Source organism: Marmota marmota, unplaced genomic scaffold (genome assembly GCF_001458135.2).
Source record: "Marmota marmota marmota unplaced genomic scaffold, marMar, whole genome shotgun sequence".
Classification (NCBI taxonomy): domain Eukaryota; kingdom Metazoa; phylum Chordata; class Mammalia; order Rodentia; family Sciuridae; genus Marmota; species Marmota marmota.
Window position 1 is genome coordinate 610,399 of NW_025999942.1, and position 20,920 is coordinate 631,318.

General features: G+C 35.0%; 2 protein-coding genes across 2 annotated transcripts in view; both read left to right on the top strand.

The window, feature by feature from the left end:
• LOC125616305 (phospholipid-transporting ATPase IB-like) overlaps nucleotides 1–18,563 on the top strand; it is a 46,495-nt gene extending 27,932 nt beyond the window's left edge. Inside the window, exons 4-6 of the mRNA XM_048801262.1 lie at nucleotides 2,644–2,713; nucleotides 14,540–14,667; nucleotides 18,323–18,563. Coding sequence (XP_048657219.1) covers nucleotides 2,644–2,713; nucleotides 14,540–14,667; nucleotides 18,323–18,443 — 319 coding nt within the window. The 3' untranslated portion in view covers nucleotides 18,444–18,563. The remainder of the gene's footprint in view (nucleotides 1–2,643; nucleotides 2,714–14,539; nucleotides 14,668–18,322) is intronic.
• Nucleotides 18,564–20,920, top strand: part of LOC107153256 (phospholipid-transporting ATPase IB) — a 97,665-nt gene continuing 95,308 nt past the window's right edge. Inside the window, exon 1 of the mRNA XM_048801240.1 lies at nucleotides 18,564–18,949. Coding sequence (XP_048657197.1) covers nucleotides 18,679–18,949 — 271 coding nt within the window. The 5' untranslated portion in view covers nucleotides 18,564–18,678. The remainder of the gene's footprint in view (nucleotides 18,950–20,920) is intronic.

Genomic DNA, 20,920 nt, shown 5'->3' on the forward strand with positions numbered 1-20,920 from the left:
CCGGTTCGCTATTTCATGAAGGCTTGGCGAGAGACCTCTTCCTAGAGTCCCTGCACCTCTCCTGCTGCGCTGCGCCTCGGAGGCTATCCGCCCTGACGCGGGGGCCGCGTGCAGGCAGCCGACAGTTGCCGAGTCGCGCGCGGGCAGCGGCTGGCGGGTCTGGACCTCTGCGCTGCGTGGCGGAGATTCACTCGTCTAGGGCAAACTGTTACCTCCAAAAATCCTTCCAATTCCGGGCCGGTCTCTCTTTAGTGGAATTTTGCTAGGAGTTTCTCAGCAGGTCGAATCTAAGCGTATCCATGCGTCTCTCTGACCCCGTTGTTGAGGAGGTACTGAAAGCACTGCCTCCCCACTCGCCACCATGTTGGATCCCCTGATGTCAGTTTTTTTTGGTGTGACTTCCTTTGCTTCTTTGCTCTGGATAAAGTACTGATGAATAATGAATCAATATTTTTTGGGGAGCAGGGAAAGGCAAGACTAAAATCATTACTCCTCAATTTTTTCCTCCCTCCCTGGTACTTTTGTATGTCACATTTCCTAAATGATTCTTCTGATCCTATTAAAACAACAAAGACACACAATCGCCTAAATATTATTTGAGGTGGCAGAAAAGTAAGAAAAACAGAGACCCAGAAAGAACTGAAATACTAAAACCTCTCAAGAGCAATCCTGTGTCAATATAGGCTTTTCCCTTAAGGATTCTGCCAGACCCTGAATACCTTGAACTACAATTTTGTGGAGCCTAGGGAATAGGAGAGACAAGGAACAGAATTCGGGGAATCTTCCATGAGGAGATTCTGACAGGTGATTCCCTAACTAGGAAGAGGATTTTTAACACGGGTGAGCTCTAGTGAGGTCAAGTTAACTCAAGCCTTTCTGGTGGGTCTTTCAGAGAGCCATCAAACTGAACAAATAATGGCTTTTTGGAAGTGAGACTCTGAAAGAGCTCCAGTCTGTTTTAATCCCTCAGTACCAGGAATGTGAGTCATTGTTCTTCAAGTTACCATTGAGCTAGAAATCAGGTGATGGGACTTGGGCAAGTCAAAACATCACAAAGTTCCTTTTCACTTATTTATTTTTTAGCCAAGATTTAGCAATCTTTCTTGTATAAAATATTTCTGGCTTGCTTTAAGCCTTTGGCTGCTTTTTCAGAGTTCTGAAAAGGTTAATTCTGAAAAATTTTTGCCAGTTTTTAAACTTTTTGTGCAGAGGACAGGGACTTTAGAGGTTTTTACTCTGTCACATCTCTGGTATCCTTAAGGAAGCTACATTTTTAATGTTAGACTGTATTATTAATTATTTTGGGGGGTCATCAGTCACCCTTATTCATATCCAGAGGTTACATTCCAAGACATGCAATGGGTGCCTGAAACTTCAGATAGTACTGAACCCTATTTGTACTGTTATTTTTCTATACATATATACCTAAGGCAAAATTTAATTCTATAAATTAGGCCCAGCAGAAGATTAACAACTATAACTAATAATAAAATAGGGCAATAATAAAAATAAGCCATAATAAAAATTATGTGAATGTGGTCTCTCTTCCAAAAGATCTTGTACATCACCTCTCATGATGATGTGGTAAGATGCAGTGCCTGCATGATGAGATGAAGTTAGGTGAGTGATGTAGGCGTTGTGACATAGCATTAGGTTTTGTAAGGATTACTTGACCACAGACACAGCAATACTGTGACAGTTGATCTAATAAGCTAAATGGCTATTAATGGTTGAGTAGTGTATACAGTGTGGATGTGCTGGACAAAGGGCTGATTCACATCCCAGACAAGACTGAGCAGGATGGAGAAGGTGGGGCAGTGGTTTTATCATGTTTCTCAGAACAGTGACAGTTTACTTTTTGAATAGTTTATTTCTGAAATTTTTCATTTAATATCTTGAGATTGCAGGAAACTGAAACCACAGAAAGCAAACCACAGATAAGGGAGAAGCTACCGTAATGGTCTTGGCTAGTTAAACCAGCACAGTTTATTTTAAAACTGATATTTGAATGAGATACAACAAAAGATGATATATTCAGATTCTAAGACTTAATATTAACTTAAGTGGAACATTTTTGTTATTCTTTGTGGCTTTTCCTTCAAAATTATTAGTTTTCAAAAGTTGAGTTGGCATGGAACATGGGATAAAATATGGCAAGGCAGATGTCTGTTAGTTCAAAGCCTTGGTTTCCTGGCTGTGGAGGTTAAATAGTAACAAGCCTTAAATGTAATTTTAGTCTCAACACTCCCAAATCTGTACATACTTGTCTGGAAAATGTAACTTCATTCTAAAGGTCATCAAGCTTGAGTCTTTGGGAATTGTGATGGACTCATTTTAGAAAATGACAGAATTTTAGATTTGACCTCAGATATGACTGTTCTGAACTATATAACATTTGTTCATCCTCAGCAATTTCTCTTTGTGAGGTTAAAGAGCAGTCATGAAAGACTGTAAGGATAAGATCTTTTATACTGAGCCATTCTACAAGATGAATTGCAGGCTGGTGGGAGCAGTCTGCTAATATTTTCTGGAAACAGCTACTTGTAGTTCTTTCAGTGGGTAAAATTTCATAACTTTCAATTACTACGAAAACAATTTAATGAAGAGACATTAATTCAGTAACATTTGTTTTACTTTTCTTAGTGAACCTCAGTCAATGTGTTATGTTGCAACAGCCAATCTGGGTGGAGAAACAAATCTAAAGATACGGCAGGTAAAGGCACTTTTTCTTAACTAATTTTATATCTGAGCCCACAATGTCATGTTTTGCCAGTAGATGTTGTCTTTTCCACAAAGAAAACACTCTCACCACTACTGAGTGGATGCAATTTATCCACATCAGGTTATTCAAAGGATTTTTAATCATTATTAGCATTATTACTAACTATAGTGTATTAGTATTAGTCATACTATTGTTATCAGGAATCTACATGGATGTGTATTGTTGTTAGGAAAAAAGTATGTGCTATGAAATTCATATGCATATTGCTTTGAACTATTTCTATTAGTACTTTGGTGATAAAACTAACGTGTGGCTAACTATGGTAAGTAGATTAAAGTAGGGTTTAAGAGCTTGTATTCTTGCATACCACTCTTTTAAAAAGCATCTTCATAGAAACATGATTATGAATGTAAGGAGATGGTTTTACAATTAATTTGTCATGGGAAAAAGACATTAAATTTTAAGCCAACTCATTCTCTGTTCTATTTGTTTAGTAAGGAAGCTGTTGGTCTTACATTTGTCTGTTCACATGTTTGTGTGCTAATTTTTTGGGAAAATTTAATTAAAAATGGAAAAAATAGAAATTAAAGTAATACATCATTTTTGTAAAAAATAATAAAAACAATACAGAAATGTATGTAGTCTATTCAACCCTCTTCCCTGTTTAAATTCCACTTTTATTTCCAATGGTAATCATTAATAATAGTTTAGTGATACTTTCTAGATTTTAAAAGTTTCAATTATGAGCTTTTGTTTCTGGGAAGGTGAAGTATATATACCTTTGCTGTTAAGTACAAATAACAATATTGGGCTTTATATTGAAAACAAACCTAAGATGACTCTGAAAGGCTGGGGGAAGGTGGCGATAGAGAACAACATGGTGGTGGGGTTCTTGGATTTTTCTTTTACTTTATAAATCTCAGGCTTGTAACTGAAGAACAATGAACACAGACAATAAACAAACAAACAAACAAATCCTTAGCAAAAGCCTGCTATTTCTAGTCAAAAGACCAGGAAAGGGACAGCCTACCAAGATAGAATCTTGATATCTGGACTATAATGAAGCAGCCCAATTTCCCCATGAGAGTGGGATCCAAGAAGCCAAATAGGAAGCCATGACTTTCATTCCCCTTGGTGGTAATGAGGGCCTTCCTGATTTTTAGTGGAAGTGGAGAGAAAGACCAAGTGGACAGCAATAACAAGGCACTCCAAACCCTTCAAGTCAGGGAGGTGACAGAGAAGGCATGCATGAGTCTTGACTGGCTATAATGGAAAGGCCCCCTTCACCTATCAACAGAGGCCAGTACTTTCTCTTCCACTTTGTAATATTGAGGCTGTACCTGTTTCATGTGCTGGAGTAGTGTCAAGCAAAGATAACCAAAACAGGTTTAAGTAAGTTCCAGAGTTGTATTATATCATATCCTAAATTTCCAGGTTATTATTTTTAAAAATCACCATTGTACCTCAAACCAGGAAGTTCTGAAACTGAATAGGAAAAAAAGATGCCAACATCAAGACAATGGATGTATTAAAATTATCTGATAGAGAGTTTAAATCATCCATCATAAAAAGTTTTAATGAGTGATTACAAACATGCTTGAAACAAATAAAAACATAAAAACTCTCCAGCTAAGAAACAAATTCTCAGCAAAGAAATAGAAGGTTTAAAGAACCAAATGGAAATCTTAGAAATTAGAAATACAATAACTAAAATTAAAAACAAACCGTAAGAGATGGGCTTAACAGCAGAATGGAAGGAATAGAAGAAAGAATCAGTAAACTGAAAGATAAAACAATAGACATTACCCAATTTGAGCAGCAGAGAAAAAATACACTGCATAAAGTAAGCATGGCTTCAGGGGCTTCTGGGAATTTAATTAAACAGCTAACTCTCATGTCACCAGAGCCTTGGAAGGAGGCGGAAAAAATGAATGGGCAGAAAATTTTGCCAAAAATTTTGCCCAAAGATACAAACTACAGATTAAATAAGTTTACTGAACCAAAAAAGGCCCAAATGAATCTACATCAAAACACATTATAGTCAAACTTCTGAAAACAAAGAAAAATCTTGAAAGTAGTGAGGGAAAAATGACACTTTACCTCTACAGGAAAGACAGTTTGATTAACAGCAGGTTTCTCACTAGAAAACCATCGAGACTGGAAGACAGTGGCACACATTTTTCAAGGCTTAAAGAGAAATGTCATCCCAGAATTATAGCCAGCAGAAGTATCTTTAAAGAACGGGGGAGAGACTGGAGGGAAGCTAAAACCTTTTCAAATGAAGAGAAACTAAGATCTCTTTTAAAATAATGGTTAAAGAAAGATTTCAATTTAAAAACAATTTAAAGGAAGGTAAACAATTTAAAAAGTAACATAAGCATGGAATAAGGAAGAAAGAAAATCGCAAGTAAAAATAAGGTTAAATGTAATTGGCTTTATTTTTCTTGACTTTTCTAAATTGTTTGATAAATGAATGAAAAATTATAAAACTGATGTTCTAAATATATTTATGATATGTACCATACTGGGATAAAGTAAAAGGTTGTAAAAGGAAGCAAAACTTTTATGTTTTATTCATACTTGTAAAATTATGATACAAATAGACTTTGAGAAGTTATATGTAAATTATGTGATATTTAAAAAAATCACTAAAAGAACTATATGAAAAGATACACTAAAAATGCTATTTAAAAATCAAAATGGAATTCTAAAAACATTCAAGTAACACATAGGAAGTAAAGAAAAACAGAAAAGTAAAAAATGGAGGAAACAAAAAATCAATAAGTATATTAAATGTAAATCATCTAATTAACCAATTAATCAACTAATTAATCTAATTAAAAGACACAGGCTAGCATAGTGGACAATGGTATGTTGTCTATGAGAAATCACTTTAAATATAATGGAATAGGCAGTTTAAGAGCAAAATAATGGAAAAAATATATAAAGCAAAATTTGATAGAAATCAGGAATGACTATATTCATATCAGATAAGGTAGTTTTTCTGATAAAAGAAAATTACCAGAGAAGTTCATTATATAACGATAAATGGATCACCCCACAAATAATACATATGATTCTAATTTTTATGCATCAGAAATACAAAGTTGTGGGCTGAGGTTGTGGCTCATCAATAGAGCACTCGCCTAGCATACATGAGGCACATAAAAATAAATAAATAAATAAAGGTTTGTGTCCAATTACAACTAAAAAAAATTTAACAAAATATAAAGTTGTAAAATGTGTGAGGCTAAACATTAATAAAAATTAAGATAATTATATAAGTCCACAATTGTAGATTTCAATAACTCTCTTTCTCATCAACTGACAGAAAAAAAGAGAATCCTTGATTATATACAAGAACTCAACACCATAAAGTAAAAAGATCTACTGATAATTATGAAACAGTCACTAACAGAGTGTTTTAGAAATATACCCAACAACAGAAGGATATATGTTATTTTCAGGTGGCCAAGAAACACCAAAATAGACAATATTTGAGTCATAAATATCATAAGACAAAAATAATTAAAATCATACAGACTGTGTTTTCCAACCACAATGAGTAAAATTAAAAATCAGTAACAGAACAATAACAGGAAAATCTACAAATGCTTGAAATATAAAGATCTCATTTCAATAAATACCTAAATCAATAAATGTAATTCATTGCATAAATAGAATCAAAGACAAAAAAATCACTTGATCATCTCAATAGATGTAGAAGACCTTTGGTAACATTCAGGACCCATTCATGTTATTAAAAAACCACTGAAGAAACTAGGGAGGGAAGGAATGTATCTCAACGTCATAAAGGCTATACATGACAAACCCAAAGCCAACATCATACTGAAATTATTTCCTTATAAAATCAGGAATAAAAAAAGGATGTCCACTCTCAGTACTTCTATTCAATGTAGTTCTTGAAATTCTAGCTAGAGAAGAGAAGGAAATTAAAAAGACACAAATAGAAAAGAAGAAGTCAAACTATCTCTTTTTGTTAATGACACGATTCTATACCATAAGGACTCAGAAAAAAAACAACAGAAGACTTCAAGATCTGAGAAACAAGTCAACAAAGTAGCACAATACAATATCAACATACAAAATTTAATAGCTTTCTTCTACTCCAATAAAAATCTTCCAAACTACCTCATTCATAATAACCTAAAAAAAGAAAGAAAGAAAGAAAAGCAAAAAAGCTTAGGAATAAGTCTAACTGAGCTAAAAGACCTCTACAATGAAAACTATAGAACACTGAAGAAAAATAGATCTTAGAAGATGGAAAGACTTATCGTGTTCACATGTTCATGAATAGGTATTAACAAAAGCAATCTACAGATTTAATGCAATCTCCATCAAAATACCAATGATATTCTTCACAGTACTAGAAAAATTCTAAAATTTATATGGAAAAATAAAAGATCCAGAATAATCAAAACAATCCTGTGTAACAAAAGTGAGACTGAAGGCATCAGAATACCTGATCTCACATTATACTACAGAGCCATGGTAACCAAAACAGCATGGTATTGGTATCAAAACAGACATGAAGACCAATGGAATAGAGTGGAAGACACAGAGACAAATCCACTTAGAAACTGTCATCTAATGTCTCGACCCCTCGCCGGCAAGGGAAAACACGACACAGGATTCTTCTTTCAGCAGTTTATTCAGGCCTTGATTCAAGTATCATCTTCTAGTGACCCGCCGCCGAGCGCCCAAGCACAGCCTAATAAAGCCTCCAGCATACCAATCTTAAGCTGCCACGTGGACCTTTCTCATAGGGTGGTAAGGGATTGCGTGCCAATTCTCCATATTAGGAGTTGTTTATCACAGGCCACAGTGGAAGCCGGCGCCATCTTCTAATGGCGGCCATGGTCTAATTAGAACGGCTCACCACAATCTAATACTTGATAATCTTTTTAAGAAATGATGCCAGGAAAACTGGATGGATATCCACATGTAGGAGAATGAAACTAGATTCCCACCTCTTACCCTGTTCAAAAATCAATTCAAAGTGGATCCAAGACCTAGGAATTAGGCCAGAAACAGTGAAAATCCTAGAAGAAAACACAGAGTCAACACTCCCCATACTGGCACAGGAACCAACTTCTTATTTATTTTAGTTTTTATTTGTTCTTTTTAGATATTCAAGAGAGTAGAGTGTATTTTGACAAATTATACATATATGGAGTATAACTTCTCATTCTGTGGTTGTAAGGAGCTGACTTCTTTAATAAGACACCTAAAACTCAAGAAACAAACAAAAAAAATCAATAAGTGGGATGGCATTAAGTTAAAAAGCTTCTGAACAGTCAAGAAAACAGAAGTGTGAAGAGATCCTACAGAATGGGACCAAAATCTTTGCCAGCTACTCCTTTGACAGGGGACTAATAACTGGGATATATGTAGATATAAGTAGATCTATATCTATCTATTTATTTATATCTCCAAGTTGGACATGATGGCACATGCTGTAATCCCAGTGACTCAGGAGACTGAAGCAGGAAAATCACAAGTTCAAGGCCAGCTTCAGTAAATTAGGAAGGCCCTAAGAACTTACTGAGAACCTATCTCAAAATAACAAAATAACAAAATAAATAAATAAATAGAACTTCAATTCTATGGTCTGGGGGTGGGTTCTTAAAAAACTTAGCTCCAAAAACCAAAACAAAACAAAAACACCACACCACCAATAAATGAGCAAAAAATTTTAAAGAGATATTTTTCAAAAGAAGAAACACAAATGACCAACATTTCCTGCCCACATCCCGCATAGGTAATGGGAATGGAGTTCCTCTTGGTGGAATGGGCTGCCTGCGGAATAAAAGCTAAGAAAGGTAGGGCAGTGAAAAAAACAATGGACACAGAAAGTAATTTTAAAAGCAGGACAGGCCAGCTGATATCTTACAGATTGCTCTTGCACACTAAAAAGAGCAAAATGGAGCTTGCGCTTGCTTTATTTATATCGGGGGAACATCAAAGGTTTTCCATGAAGTGTTGTTTGCCAAATAAGGTAGGAGGTGGGCTGTGAATATCTACTCTAGTGAATATCTAGAAGGAACAAATAAAAACTAAAATAAATAAGAAGTTGGCTCCTGTGCCAGTATGGGGAGTGTTGACTATGTGTTTTCTTCTAGGAATTTCACTGTTTCTGGCCTAATTCCTAGGTCTTGGATCCACTTTGAATTGATTTTTGAACAGGGTGAGAGGTGGGAATCTAGTTATGCCCAACTCTGGAACTATGAGATTGGTCTTCCTAGTAGAATGGAGATAGAGGTCATGTGCCTTGGGCAACAATCCATTGCACACGGGTGAGGAGCCCGGATAGTTCCCAAGGAAGAACCCAAATCTCCATGGCTCCATAAGAAGTGAAGACCCTCAAGTAATTCACAGATGCCTAAGTTCAGCTTCCTTAGCAATCAGGGAGATGCAAATCAAAACTATACTAAGATTTCATTTTACCCAGTTAGAATAGCAATCATCAAGAATATGAATGATGATGATGATAATTGCTGGTGAAATGTGGGGGGAAAATATACTCTTATACATTGTTGGTGGATCTGCAAATTAGTACAACCACTTTGGAAAGCAGATTCCTAAAATAAAACAAAACAAAACAAAAAGCCATATGACCTAGCTATCTCACTCTTTAGTATTTATCTGAAAGAATTAAAATCAGCATACTATAGTGATACAATCACTTCTAGGTTTATGGCAGCACAATCCACAATAATGAAGTTATGAAACCAGCCCAGATGCCCATTGATAGATGAATGGGTAAAGAAAATGTAGTAATATACACAATAGACTTTTACTCATTTAAAAAGAAAAATGAAATTGTGGCATTTGCTGGTAAATAGATAGAAGTGGAAAATATTGTGCTAAGTGAAACGTCAGTCCCAGAAAGTCAAGGGTTGCATGTTTTCTCTTAGCTGTGGAAGCTAGAGAGAAAAAAGGAATAAAATGAGTTTTCATGAAAATAGAAGGAAGATCAGTAGAGTAGGAGTGGAGACCAAGGCAAAGGACAGAAGGGAAGGAAAAAAGGAAGAACTGGGGAATGAAGCTGACCAAATTATCCTATGTGCTTGTATGAATATATCCCAATGCATTCCAATTTTTTATAAAACTATAATGCACCAATTTAAAAAATAAATAGAAGGAAAACAAATAAAGTAGAAGGAGATCAGGGGAAATGAAGAGAGGGGAGAGAAAGAAGATTTACTGGGGATTGAAAGAGCAAACGATGCCATATGCATTTATAAATATATCAGATATGAACTCTATTGTTTTTTATAACTATAATGCCATAATAAATTTTTTAAAAATTGTTTAAAAATCCAAGCATGTATATTTTAAAGAAATTAAGAGAATGATATGTGTTAAGAGAAATTAAATATATATGTGTTAAGAGATAAGAATATATGTGTTTGGTGCTGGAAAAAGTGGATATCCATATATATATATAGGAATGACCTATCAACCTACACAAAAGTTCAATCAAAGTGAATCAAAGACTTAATAATTAGATAGGAAAGTTTGCAAATGCTAGAAGAAAATATAGGGCCAACACTTCATCATATAGGTGCAGGCACTGACCTAAATTCAAGAAATAAAATCAAGATAGATAAGTGGGATGGCATCAAGTTTAAAAGTTTCTGTGCAGCAAAGGAAAAAATTAAGAGCATGAAGGGAGAGCCTACAGAATGGAAGAAAATCTCTGCCAGCTTCTCCTCTGACGAGGTATTAATATGCACACTATATAAATAATTCAAAAAACTTAATACCCCAAAAACAAAACAAACAGTCCAATTAATAAGTAGGCAAAAGAACTAAAATTACATTCCTCAAAAGAAGAAATTAAAATGTCCAACAAATATACAAAAAATTGAACATTTTTAGCAAAGAGAAATGAAAATTAAAACTACACAAAGATTTCATCTCACTTTATTCAGAATGGCAATTATCAAGAATACAAATAAAAATAAGTACTAGAGAGGATGAGAGAGGAAAGATACACTCATACACTCTTGGTGAGGCTGCAAATTAGTACAACCACTCTGGAAAGTTGTATGGTGATTCCTTAGAAGACTAAGAGTGGAACTATCATATGACCCAGCTATCCCGACTCCTTGGCATTTATCCAAAAGAACTGAAATCAGCAGATAGTAGTGACAAGTCACTTCAGTGTTTATAGCAGCACAATCACAACAGCCAAGTTATGAAAACAGCCCAGATGCCTATTAATATATAGATGAATAAAGAAAATAGGTATATATATATACACAATGAGTTTTACTTCTCCACAAAGAATAATGAAATTGTATCATGCTAAGTGAAATAAGACAGACTCAAAAATTCCATTCTCTCACATGTAAAAGCTAGAGAAAAATAAGAGAAAGAGGGTATCTTTATTAGATATCATAAAGATATAGGGAAGATCAGTGGAGTATAAGAAGGAGAGGGAGAGAGGAAGGAAGGGAAAGGGGAGGAAAAGTGAAATGAATTTAACAAAATCACATATGTACATATATAAATATATCACAGGGGAATTTCATTTTTATGTGCATGTAGAAAGCACCAATAATAAATAAATAAATAAACAAATAAAAGGCAGATCCATAGAGTAGAGAGGAAGGAGAATAGGGAAAGGGATGAGGGGAGGAATAAGGGAAGGGAATCAGTCCTGAAATGGAGTAAATCAAACTCCATGTATATATGATTTTGTCAAAATGAACCCCAATACTATGTGTAACTATAATGCTCTAATAAAAAGACTATATATATGTTAAGAGAAATCAAGAGAATACATACATATACATTTTTTCTTTAAAACAAAAACAAGCTACGGACTTGGAAAAAATATTTGCAAACCACATATCTGACAAATTATTGTTATCTATAATATGTAAATAATCTCAAAATCGAACAAAAATCAAAGCATATAGAAACTAGGTGAAAGACATGAGGAGACATTTAACTAAACAGGATATACAAATGGCAAATAAGTCCATGAAAATATTTTCTATAACATTAGCTAGTCTTTAAGAAAATACAATTAAAACAACAGTGAAACAGTGAAATACCCATCAGAACAACCAAAATAAAAAAATAGTTGTGATGTTAAACACTGGTGAGGATGCATAAAACTATACCATTCATTCATTGCTGGTAGGGGAATATATAATGGTACAGCTACTTTGGGAAACAATTTCTAAGTTTGATATGGAGTTAGAAATGTACCTAGCATATGACTCAGCAATTGCACTTCCGGGGATTTATCCCAGGGAAATGAAAGCTCACATCCACGAAAAAAGCTATGTACAAATATTTATAGCAGTTTTATCTGCAATAGCCACATGTTCTCTTATATGTGAATGGTTAAACTAATTGTGACACATTGATACTTATTTTTGCATATTGATCTTACCATCAACTTATTAAACTCTCATATTTTTATGATCTTAAAATTTAATGTGTAGGCTTTTCTAATAGTCAATTATTTTTCTAAAAGTAGGGTGATCATTTTTTTCATCAGTTTTACGTATTTACACAGTAGAAAGGAGAGTATTAGAATAGAGTTTGAGGTTTTAATGCTTTCTAGAAATTTAACATAAAATTTACCACCTTGTAAATTCTATTACTACTTCCTTTTTTAAAAAAATGTGGAGTCATTTTTGACATTTCCTTTCCAATAAAAATTCCTCATCACTTTCCCCCCCCATTTCATTTCATTGCCTAAAAGTCCAGACAATTAAAAATAAATTTCATGTTAATACTGGTGACTTCTTATTTCTTCTGACTAATGAAATTCTATCATTTCATAGTCATGCATGGTAGTTGCTTTCATGCTTTGGTAGATATCCTCTACCATCATGGGGAAGATGCTTTAACTCGAAGATTACTAAGAAACTTTTTCTACAATCCATGTTAAAGTTTTTACTAATTTTTTAGGATCTATCAATGGGATGATAACTCTTTCTTATATAATTCATTAATTGTATGCTTGAGAATCTGTTTTTGAATTTTCAGGAAGTACATGTTTTTCGCTTCTGGGAACTGTTTGTTAATGTTTTTGTTCCTTTTTCTATTGGGATATTTATAGAATTTCTTTATTTTTCATATTTATTCTTTGTCAATTATACATATTACATATGTCTTCTTCTAGTTGTTAACTTGTTCTGAAACATTCTTTAAGGTGTCTCCTGATAAACAGAAATTCATCCCAAAATATTTCAATGTGGGTTTATATCATGTGTATATGCCTCAAAATATTTGTATTACATTTTACATTTGTTTGACATTTGGAAAATTATAACATTTAGAATTAAAAGTCTTTCATTTTAAATAGTTAATTTATCAGCTGTCTTCTTGTATCTTTCAATTCTGTTGACAAGATGGATGACAGTTTGATTCTCTCTCTTTTTTTTCCTTCTTCTTTTTTTTTATTGGTTGTTCAAAACATTACAAAGCTCATGACATATCATCTTTCATACATTTGATTCAAGTGAGTTATGAACTCCCATTTTTACCCCAAATACAAATTGCAGAATCACATCAGTTACACATTCACAATTTTTACATAATGCCATATTAGTGACTGTTGTATTCTGCTGCCTTTCCTATCCCCTACTACCCCCCCTCCCCTTTCCTCTCATCTTCCCTCTCTACCTCATCTGCTATTGTTTAATTCTCTCCCTTGTTCCCCCCCCCTTTCCCCTCACAACCTNGATATGCTTTTGTATTCGATTCGCCAGGATTTTATTGAGTTGATTCTATCTCTTGATGTTGATTTTATTCTTTTCTCTATGGAAGGTTGAGATCTTTTGGGGATAAAGTTCAATGATTCTCCAAGTCCTAACTCGGGACCAGAAGTATCATCATCCTCTAGGATCTGTTAGAAATCCAAATTGTGCCACTCAACCTTAGACCCACTAAATAAAAATACTCTGGGGATGAATTCAGCAAACTTTATTTTCATCAGATGTCATAGGATGAATCTGATGCATACAAAAGTTTTGAACCCCTGTTCTATATTCTTGTTATTCAAAATATGATCCATAATTTAGCATTGTTTTAGTTAGCTTTTTGTTGATCAAAAGACCTAACAAGAACCATTTAGAAGAGGAATAGTTTATGTTGGCTCAAGGTTTCAAGAGTTTCAGTTTATGGTCAACCAACTCCATAGTTCCAGGCCCAAGGTAAGGCAAAACATCATGGAGGAAGGGTGGGGTGGAGAAAAAACAGCTCAGGACAGGCAACCAGGAAGCAGAAAGAAGTCTTCTCACAAAGGACAAAACATAAACCCCAAGGCACACACTCCCAGTGACCTACTTCCTTAGCCACACCCTACCTATTGTTATTGCCCTGTTAATTAACATCAGTGGATTAATTCACTGATTAGGTTATAACTCTCATAATCTGATCATTTCACCTCTGAAAATTCTTATGTTGTTTCACATGTGTGTTTTGGGGAGACAACTCATATTTAAACCATAACAAGCATCATCAGCTACATACATAAATGTATCAGACATTATATGGTGTTAGATTATGATGGTTGAACTTTAAAAAGTGAAGTTTTCAGTAGAGAATAAAATTTGACTTTCCACCCATTTCAATTTTATTAAAATTATTTGTAAAATTTCACTTTGTCAAAGTCTTCTAGAAAAGTCTATATTAAAATTTGGTTGGGTATTTTAACATTCTTAGTTGACTTTCATCATCATCTTTTACTAACTATTGGAGACTTGAAGCTTTGCCAGTATATAAAAATTTTATTTTTATTTTTCTCATTCTGTTTTTTAAAAATAGGCATCATTAGAAGTTGCTGGAATAATAAAGGAAGGACAATTGGTAAACCTAGATGGAAAAATTGAATGTGAAGAACCTGATCATCAGTTTAATAACTTTGTTGGAACCTTGTATTTAAGGGGTAAAAGGTATCATTTTTCTCTTCTCAAGTATTTTTTCTCCCTCTTCTGGAGCACAGTTTGTTGCAGTTTCTGTTCTGTCCACTAATAACATTTGAAAGCATTATAATTATTTACATTTTCCCTGACTTTGAAATACCCTGAAGCTCCTGTGAAAATATTGAAAATAAGGAAACGATACAGCATTTTCTTAATCAGGATACCTGTGTTAGTCAGTTTCATGTTACTGTAATAAAATACCTGAAATAATTAACTTGTAAAAAAGAAAAAGTTTATTATGGCTCATAGTTCTAGCCCAAGATTGGGTAGACTTTTGGTCTCTGGCAAGGGTGACATATCATGGAGGGAGTGAATGGCAGAGAAAATTGCTTATGTCATGAGCCAGGAAACAGAGAACAAAGTTTGGAAGAGTTAAGTTTCCACTATTGCTTCCATAAGCCTCCAGTGACTTAAAGACTTTCCACCAACCCCCACTTTCTATAGGTTCCAACATCTCCCAATAGCACCACCCTGAGGATCAAGGCTTTAACACGTGGTCATTTGGGGAACATTATTCATATTTAAACAATAGCAACCAATAAATGCTATGGATAGAGAAATCAACTCCAAGTTATCTTTGACTATAAGCACTGAGCATTATCACATGGAGTAAATCAGTGAGAAGAACACGGTTTTGAAAGTGACCAAGGATAAGCCAAATGGACTTGGTTTGATCATAACGGAGAGGTCTTCTTTACTGTTGCTCCAGGCCTATGCACTTCGTAGACTTTTTAGGAACATATTTTATATGGCGGGTCAATCTAGTGCCGGAGGTAAGGAGGACAAGTAAATATAGCAGGCTGAACCTGTTTTCTGTGCTCTGAATTACCCCATGCAATCCCTTCTATAGGTTACTAAATTGATACACAGGCATTGGTCTACAAAACTTTCTCGGACAATTTTTTTTTAAAGCTGATTTTTTTTTTTATTATTTCTTACATGACAATAGTGGAGTACATTACATTCATAATTTTTTTGCATTACAATTCTTAATACACCTTTATACCACAATTTATCAAATCTCTGTTTGTATATATGATATGTTGACATCAAATTCACATCTTCATACATGAATTTTGTATAATGATGATAGTCTTTTTCCACTATCCCCTTCTCCCTCCCTTTCCTTCCCACCCCTATTCCCTATCTAGAGGTAATTTTCACCCATGCTCTCCCTCCCTACCCCACTTTGAGCCACCCCCCCCCCATATCAGAGAAAACATTCAGCATTTTTTTGGGATTGGCTAACTTCACTTAGCATAATCTTCTCTAATGCCATTCATTTCCCCGCAAATGCCATGATCTTATTCATTTTTAGTGCAGAGTAATATTCCATTGTGTATAAATGCCACATTTTTTTTTATCCATTCATCCACTGAAGGACATCTAGGCTGGCTCCACAGTTTAGCTATTGTGAATTGTGCTGCTATAAACATTGATGTGGCTGTGTCACTGTAGTATGCTGTTTTTAGGTCCCTTGGGTATAGTGCAAGAAGAGGAATAGCTGGGTCAAATGGTGGTTCCATTCCCAGCTTATCAGTAAGGAATCTCCACACTGCTTTCCAAATTGGCCGCACTAATTTTCACTCCCACCAGCAATGTATGAGTGTACCTTTTTTCCCCACATCCTTGCCAATTCCTGTTGTTGTTTGTCTTCATAATGGCTGCCATTCTTACTTGGGTGAGATGATATATTAGAGTAGTTTTGATTTGTATTTCTCTGATTGCTAGAGATGATGAGTATTTTTTCGTGTATTTGTTGAATGATTGTATATCCTCCTCTGAGAAGTGTCTGTTCAGGTCTCAGGCCCATTTATTGATTGGATTATTTGCTTTTTTTGGTGCTTATCTTGTTGAGCTCTTTATATACCCTAGATATTAGAGCTCAGTCTGATGTGTGAGGGGTAAAAATTTGTTCCCAGGATGTAGGCTCTCTGTTCACCTCACAGATTATTTCTTTTGCTGAGAAGAAACTTTTTAGTTTGCATCCATCCCATTAGTTGATGCTTGGTTTTAATTCTTGCGCTATAGGAGTCTTATTAAGGAAGTTGGGGCCTAACCCCACATGATGAAGATTAGGGCCTACTTTTTCTTCTATTAGATGCAGAGTCTCTGGTTTAATTCCTAGGTCCTTGACCCATTTTGAGTTAACTTTTGTGCATGGTGAGAAATGGGGATTCAGTTTCATTTTGTTGCATATGGATTTCCAGGTTTCCGCAGTACCATTTGTTGAAGATGCTATTCTTTCTCCAGTGCATGCTTTCAGCACCTTTGTCTAATATAAGATAGTTGTAATTTTGTGGGTTAGTCTCTGTGTCCTCTATTCTGTACCATTGGTCTACCAACCTGTTTTGGTGCCAGTACCTTGCTCTTTTTGTTACTATTTCTCTGTAGTATAGTTTAAGGTCTAGTATAGTGATACCACCTGTTTCATTCTTCCTGCTTAGAATTGCTTTAGCTGTTCTGGGTCTGTTATTTTTCCAAATTTTATAAGCACTCTAGGCATAAGAGATAGTCTCTATCTAAAATTTATGATCATCATGACTTTGGAATGGTGAGCGATAGACACCAAAGAAAAATTATTTTCATGCTCTTTTAGAAATAGGTGACTATATAAAGAAACATCTATTTTATTGTCATTTGCTTCCAGAGTTGAAGTTGCCAAAAAGAAATATATGTAAGGTGGAGGCTGGTTTTAAATTCTGTGTCACTGAAGCCAGATATCAGTCAAGAACAATTTAGAGGAAGGAAAGTTTGTTGGGGGTTTATGGTTTCAAAGGCCTCAGTTCAAATATGGCCAACTCCATTGCTTGGGGCCTAAGGTGAAGCTGTGCATCACAGGGTGAGGTCCTAGGGCAGGAAAGCATCTCAGTTCATGGCATGGTCAGGAAGGGGAGAGAGAGAGAGAGAGAGAGAGAGAGAGAGAGAGAGAGACCACAGGGAAGATGAGCCCTTTTGGGGTACACCTTCAGTGACCCACCTTCTCCAACTGTAAAGGATCACCTGTGGAGACAACCTGTGAGGAGGAGCACAAAAGAACAGACAGACACAGCAGACAGACAGGAGGAGCAGAGAGGAGTGAAGTGGTGAAGAAGAAGTGCAGAAGTGAACTCAAAGAACACATACCTCCTGTTACCATGACTATGTTCTAATTAGTGTTTCTTTAACCCGAGTGCCAGCTAACTGAGATAAGGTCCAGGTTAATACAAACACAGAGCCCCTTCTCTCCAAGGACATGGTTAAGGAAACCAGGTAGTGCCTGCATAATTGTCTTATTACCTCACAGGGAGGAGGCTGGGCATTCCAATCCTGGGAATCAGGGCTCCAGTTACCCCCTGGGAGTTTGCTCACTGGGGGAATGCTCCCCTGTCTATTTCCATGGTCAGAATACCTACATCCAACCATACCCCACCCAACAACAGTTACTACCCAGTCTATTCAAACTCAGATGGATCAGGCTACAATTCTCACGATCCAATAATTTCACCTCTGAACATTCCTGCATTAACATAGGAGCTTTGGGGGAACACCTTCTATCCAAACCATAACAAGGCCTATGCTTTTTTATCACACTGTGAGAAAAGGACTTCTTTGGTACTTTATAAATGTTCTTTCTTATTTTTAGTCCTATTTCAGTTGGTCCTGACCAGATGTTGCTGAGAGGTACACAGCTGAAAAATACACAGTGGATCATTGGTGTAGTCATTTACACTGGATTTGAAACCAAATTGATGCAGGTAAAATAGTCTGTGATGACAAATTTTCTGATTCTGGATGTTTCCTTCTGATTATATTAAGTGAGGGAGTTTAGTATATATCTTTTGAATTCAGGAGGCTCATTCCTCTTTATTACTCTGAAATTTAAAGGCAGGTTCATATTATACCTCTCATTTTAGATATTTCTTCAGCTTTTCAAAATTATTTCTTACCAGATATTTATTACCAAATTGCAATTATCTTGTTTTTACAGTACAATTCTGTATGTGTGTGTATGTTTGTGTTTGTGTATGTGTGTATATTTTGTTCTTTGGATATATGTGCATGTGTGCATGCTGTGTGAACATGAATAAATGTGCTATTGTGCAGAATTCCGTCAAATCACCTCTCAAGAGATCACAGGTTGAGAAAGTAACCAACATGCAGATCCTCATTTTGTTGCTACTACTCTTTATGATATCTGCAGTGAGCTGTGTGGGAGCCACAATTTGGAACAAAATGTACCTGGAAAACATTTGGTACATGGGAATTAGTGGTAAGTGTTTAAGAGTTCAAGAAGCTGCCACTTTGGGAAGTTATGCTTTTAAAATAGGGACTTTAAAGACTTGTTTCCCTGCTTTTGTTTAAAAGGGAGGATACTTATTCTAACAATTTTGGCTGGTGTCATTTTTTTTTTTTGAGAAAGTGATTGTAAATTAGTACTAGAAACAATGTTCCCTTCTTAAAAATTTTAAATCTTTATTTATTTTTTAAAGCTTTACTTTTAATTGAGAAATAATTGCCTTTATATATGCAGTGCAATATGATTTTTGACATGTATACATTGTAGAATAATGTAATTAAGCTAACTTTTATATCCTTAACCTCACATACTATTTTCTTATTCTGAAAACATTTAAAAGCTTCTCTTTTGGCAATTTTCAAATACACAGTGCATTAGTATTAATGATAGTCATCACTGTACAATCAATCTCTAGAATTTGTTTCTCCTATTTAACTGAAACTTTATACTCTTTAACACAGACCTCCATTATGTCATTCTCCCTATCTCCCAGACCCTGGAAACCACCATTCTACTCTCTATGTCAATGACTGACATTTTAGATTCTAAACATAAGAGTGCTGCAGTATTTGCCCTTTTGTGATTGACTTATTTCATTTAACACAATAGCCTTCAATTTCATCAATGTTTTTACAAATGACAATATTGCTTTATATTTTAAGGCCAAATAGTATTTCTCCTGTGTGGGGTGTGTGTGTATGTGTGTGTGTGTGTGTGTGTGTGTGTGTGTGTGTCTCATATTTTCTTTATCAATTCTTTGCTTGAAGGACACTTAGGTTGATGCTGTACCCTGGCTTTTGTAACTCTACTGCAAAAAACGCAAGAGTGCCTTATCTCTTTCACACATTAATTCCTTTCCTTTGAATATATACCCAGTGGAGGAACTGTTTGATCATATGATAGCTCTAGTTTTAATATTTTGAGGAAACACCATAGTATTTTCCAAAATGGTTGTGCTGATTTACATACCCCCTAATGGTGTACAAGGGTTCCCTTTTCTATCATTCCTTGATACTACTTGCTATTCTTTTATAAAAGTCATTCTACCAGATGTAGTATGCAAACTCATTGTGGTTTTAATTTACATTTTCCTGATCATTAGTGATATTGAGCATTTTTTCACATACCTATGTCTTCTTTTGAGAAATGTCTGTTTATGGCCTTTGTCCATATTTTAATTGGGTTGCTTTCTTGCTGTTGGGTTTTTGAATTCTCTATATATTGTCAATATTAGTCAATTATGGGACATATGGCTTAAGATTGTTTAAAAATTATTATGACAATTACACATAGTTATGGCATTCCAAAATACAGGAGAGAGACAGGACTCAGGGAAGAAGCACAAGAATGTGAGCCAGACACACAAGGGTCCAAGTCTTTAGCTCTAACACTTAGTGACTATAAGAATTTTGATGAGGCTTTTCCTTCACTAGGCCTTGCTTCCCTCATTTGAAATTGGGAATGATACCTACCTCATCAGGTTAATACAGTTTTGTGTGTGATGTACATTGATGAGAAAATGAGGACAGTGGGCATTGAATGGGGGGGGGATTCATTTATTAAATCAATTTGCTGTAAGTAAAGTATTTTTAAAATTTTTAAATTTGTTCTTTTTAGTTATACATGACAGTAGAATGTATTTTGACATATCATACATACACGGAGTACTCATTCTTGTGGTTGTACATGATGTGGAGTTACACTGGTCATGTATTCATATATGAACATAGGAAAAGCGTGTCTGATTCGTTCTACAGTCTTAAAATGAACTAGTATATGGCATTAAAAGTTCAGCATTTTTTAAAATTAATGTATTTCTATGTTTCAGAGTAAAGCATTATATACTTTCTGGCTTTTATAATCTGTCTTTGAGGATCTTGAACTGTTTTAACCTCCCTTATGTAGACCTGTTTGGGAGCATTTTAGGAATAAATAAACTGTTAT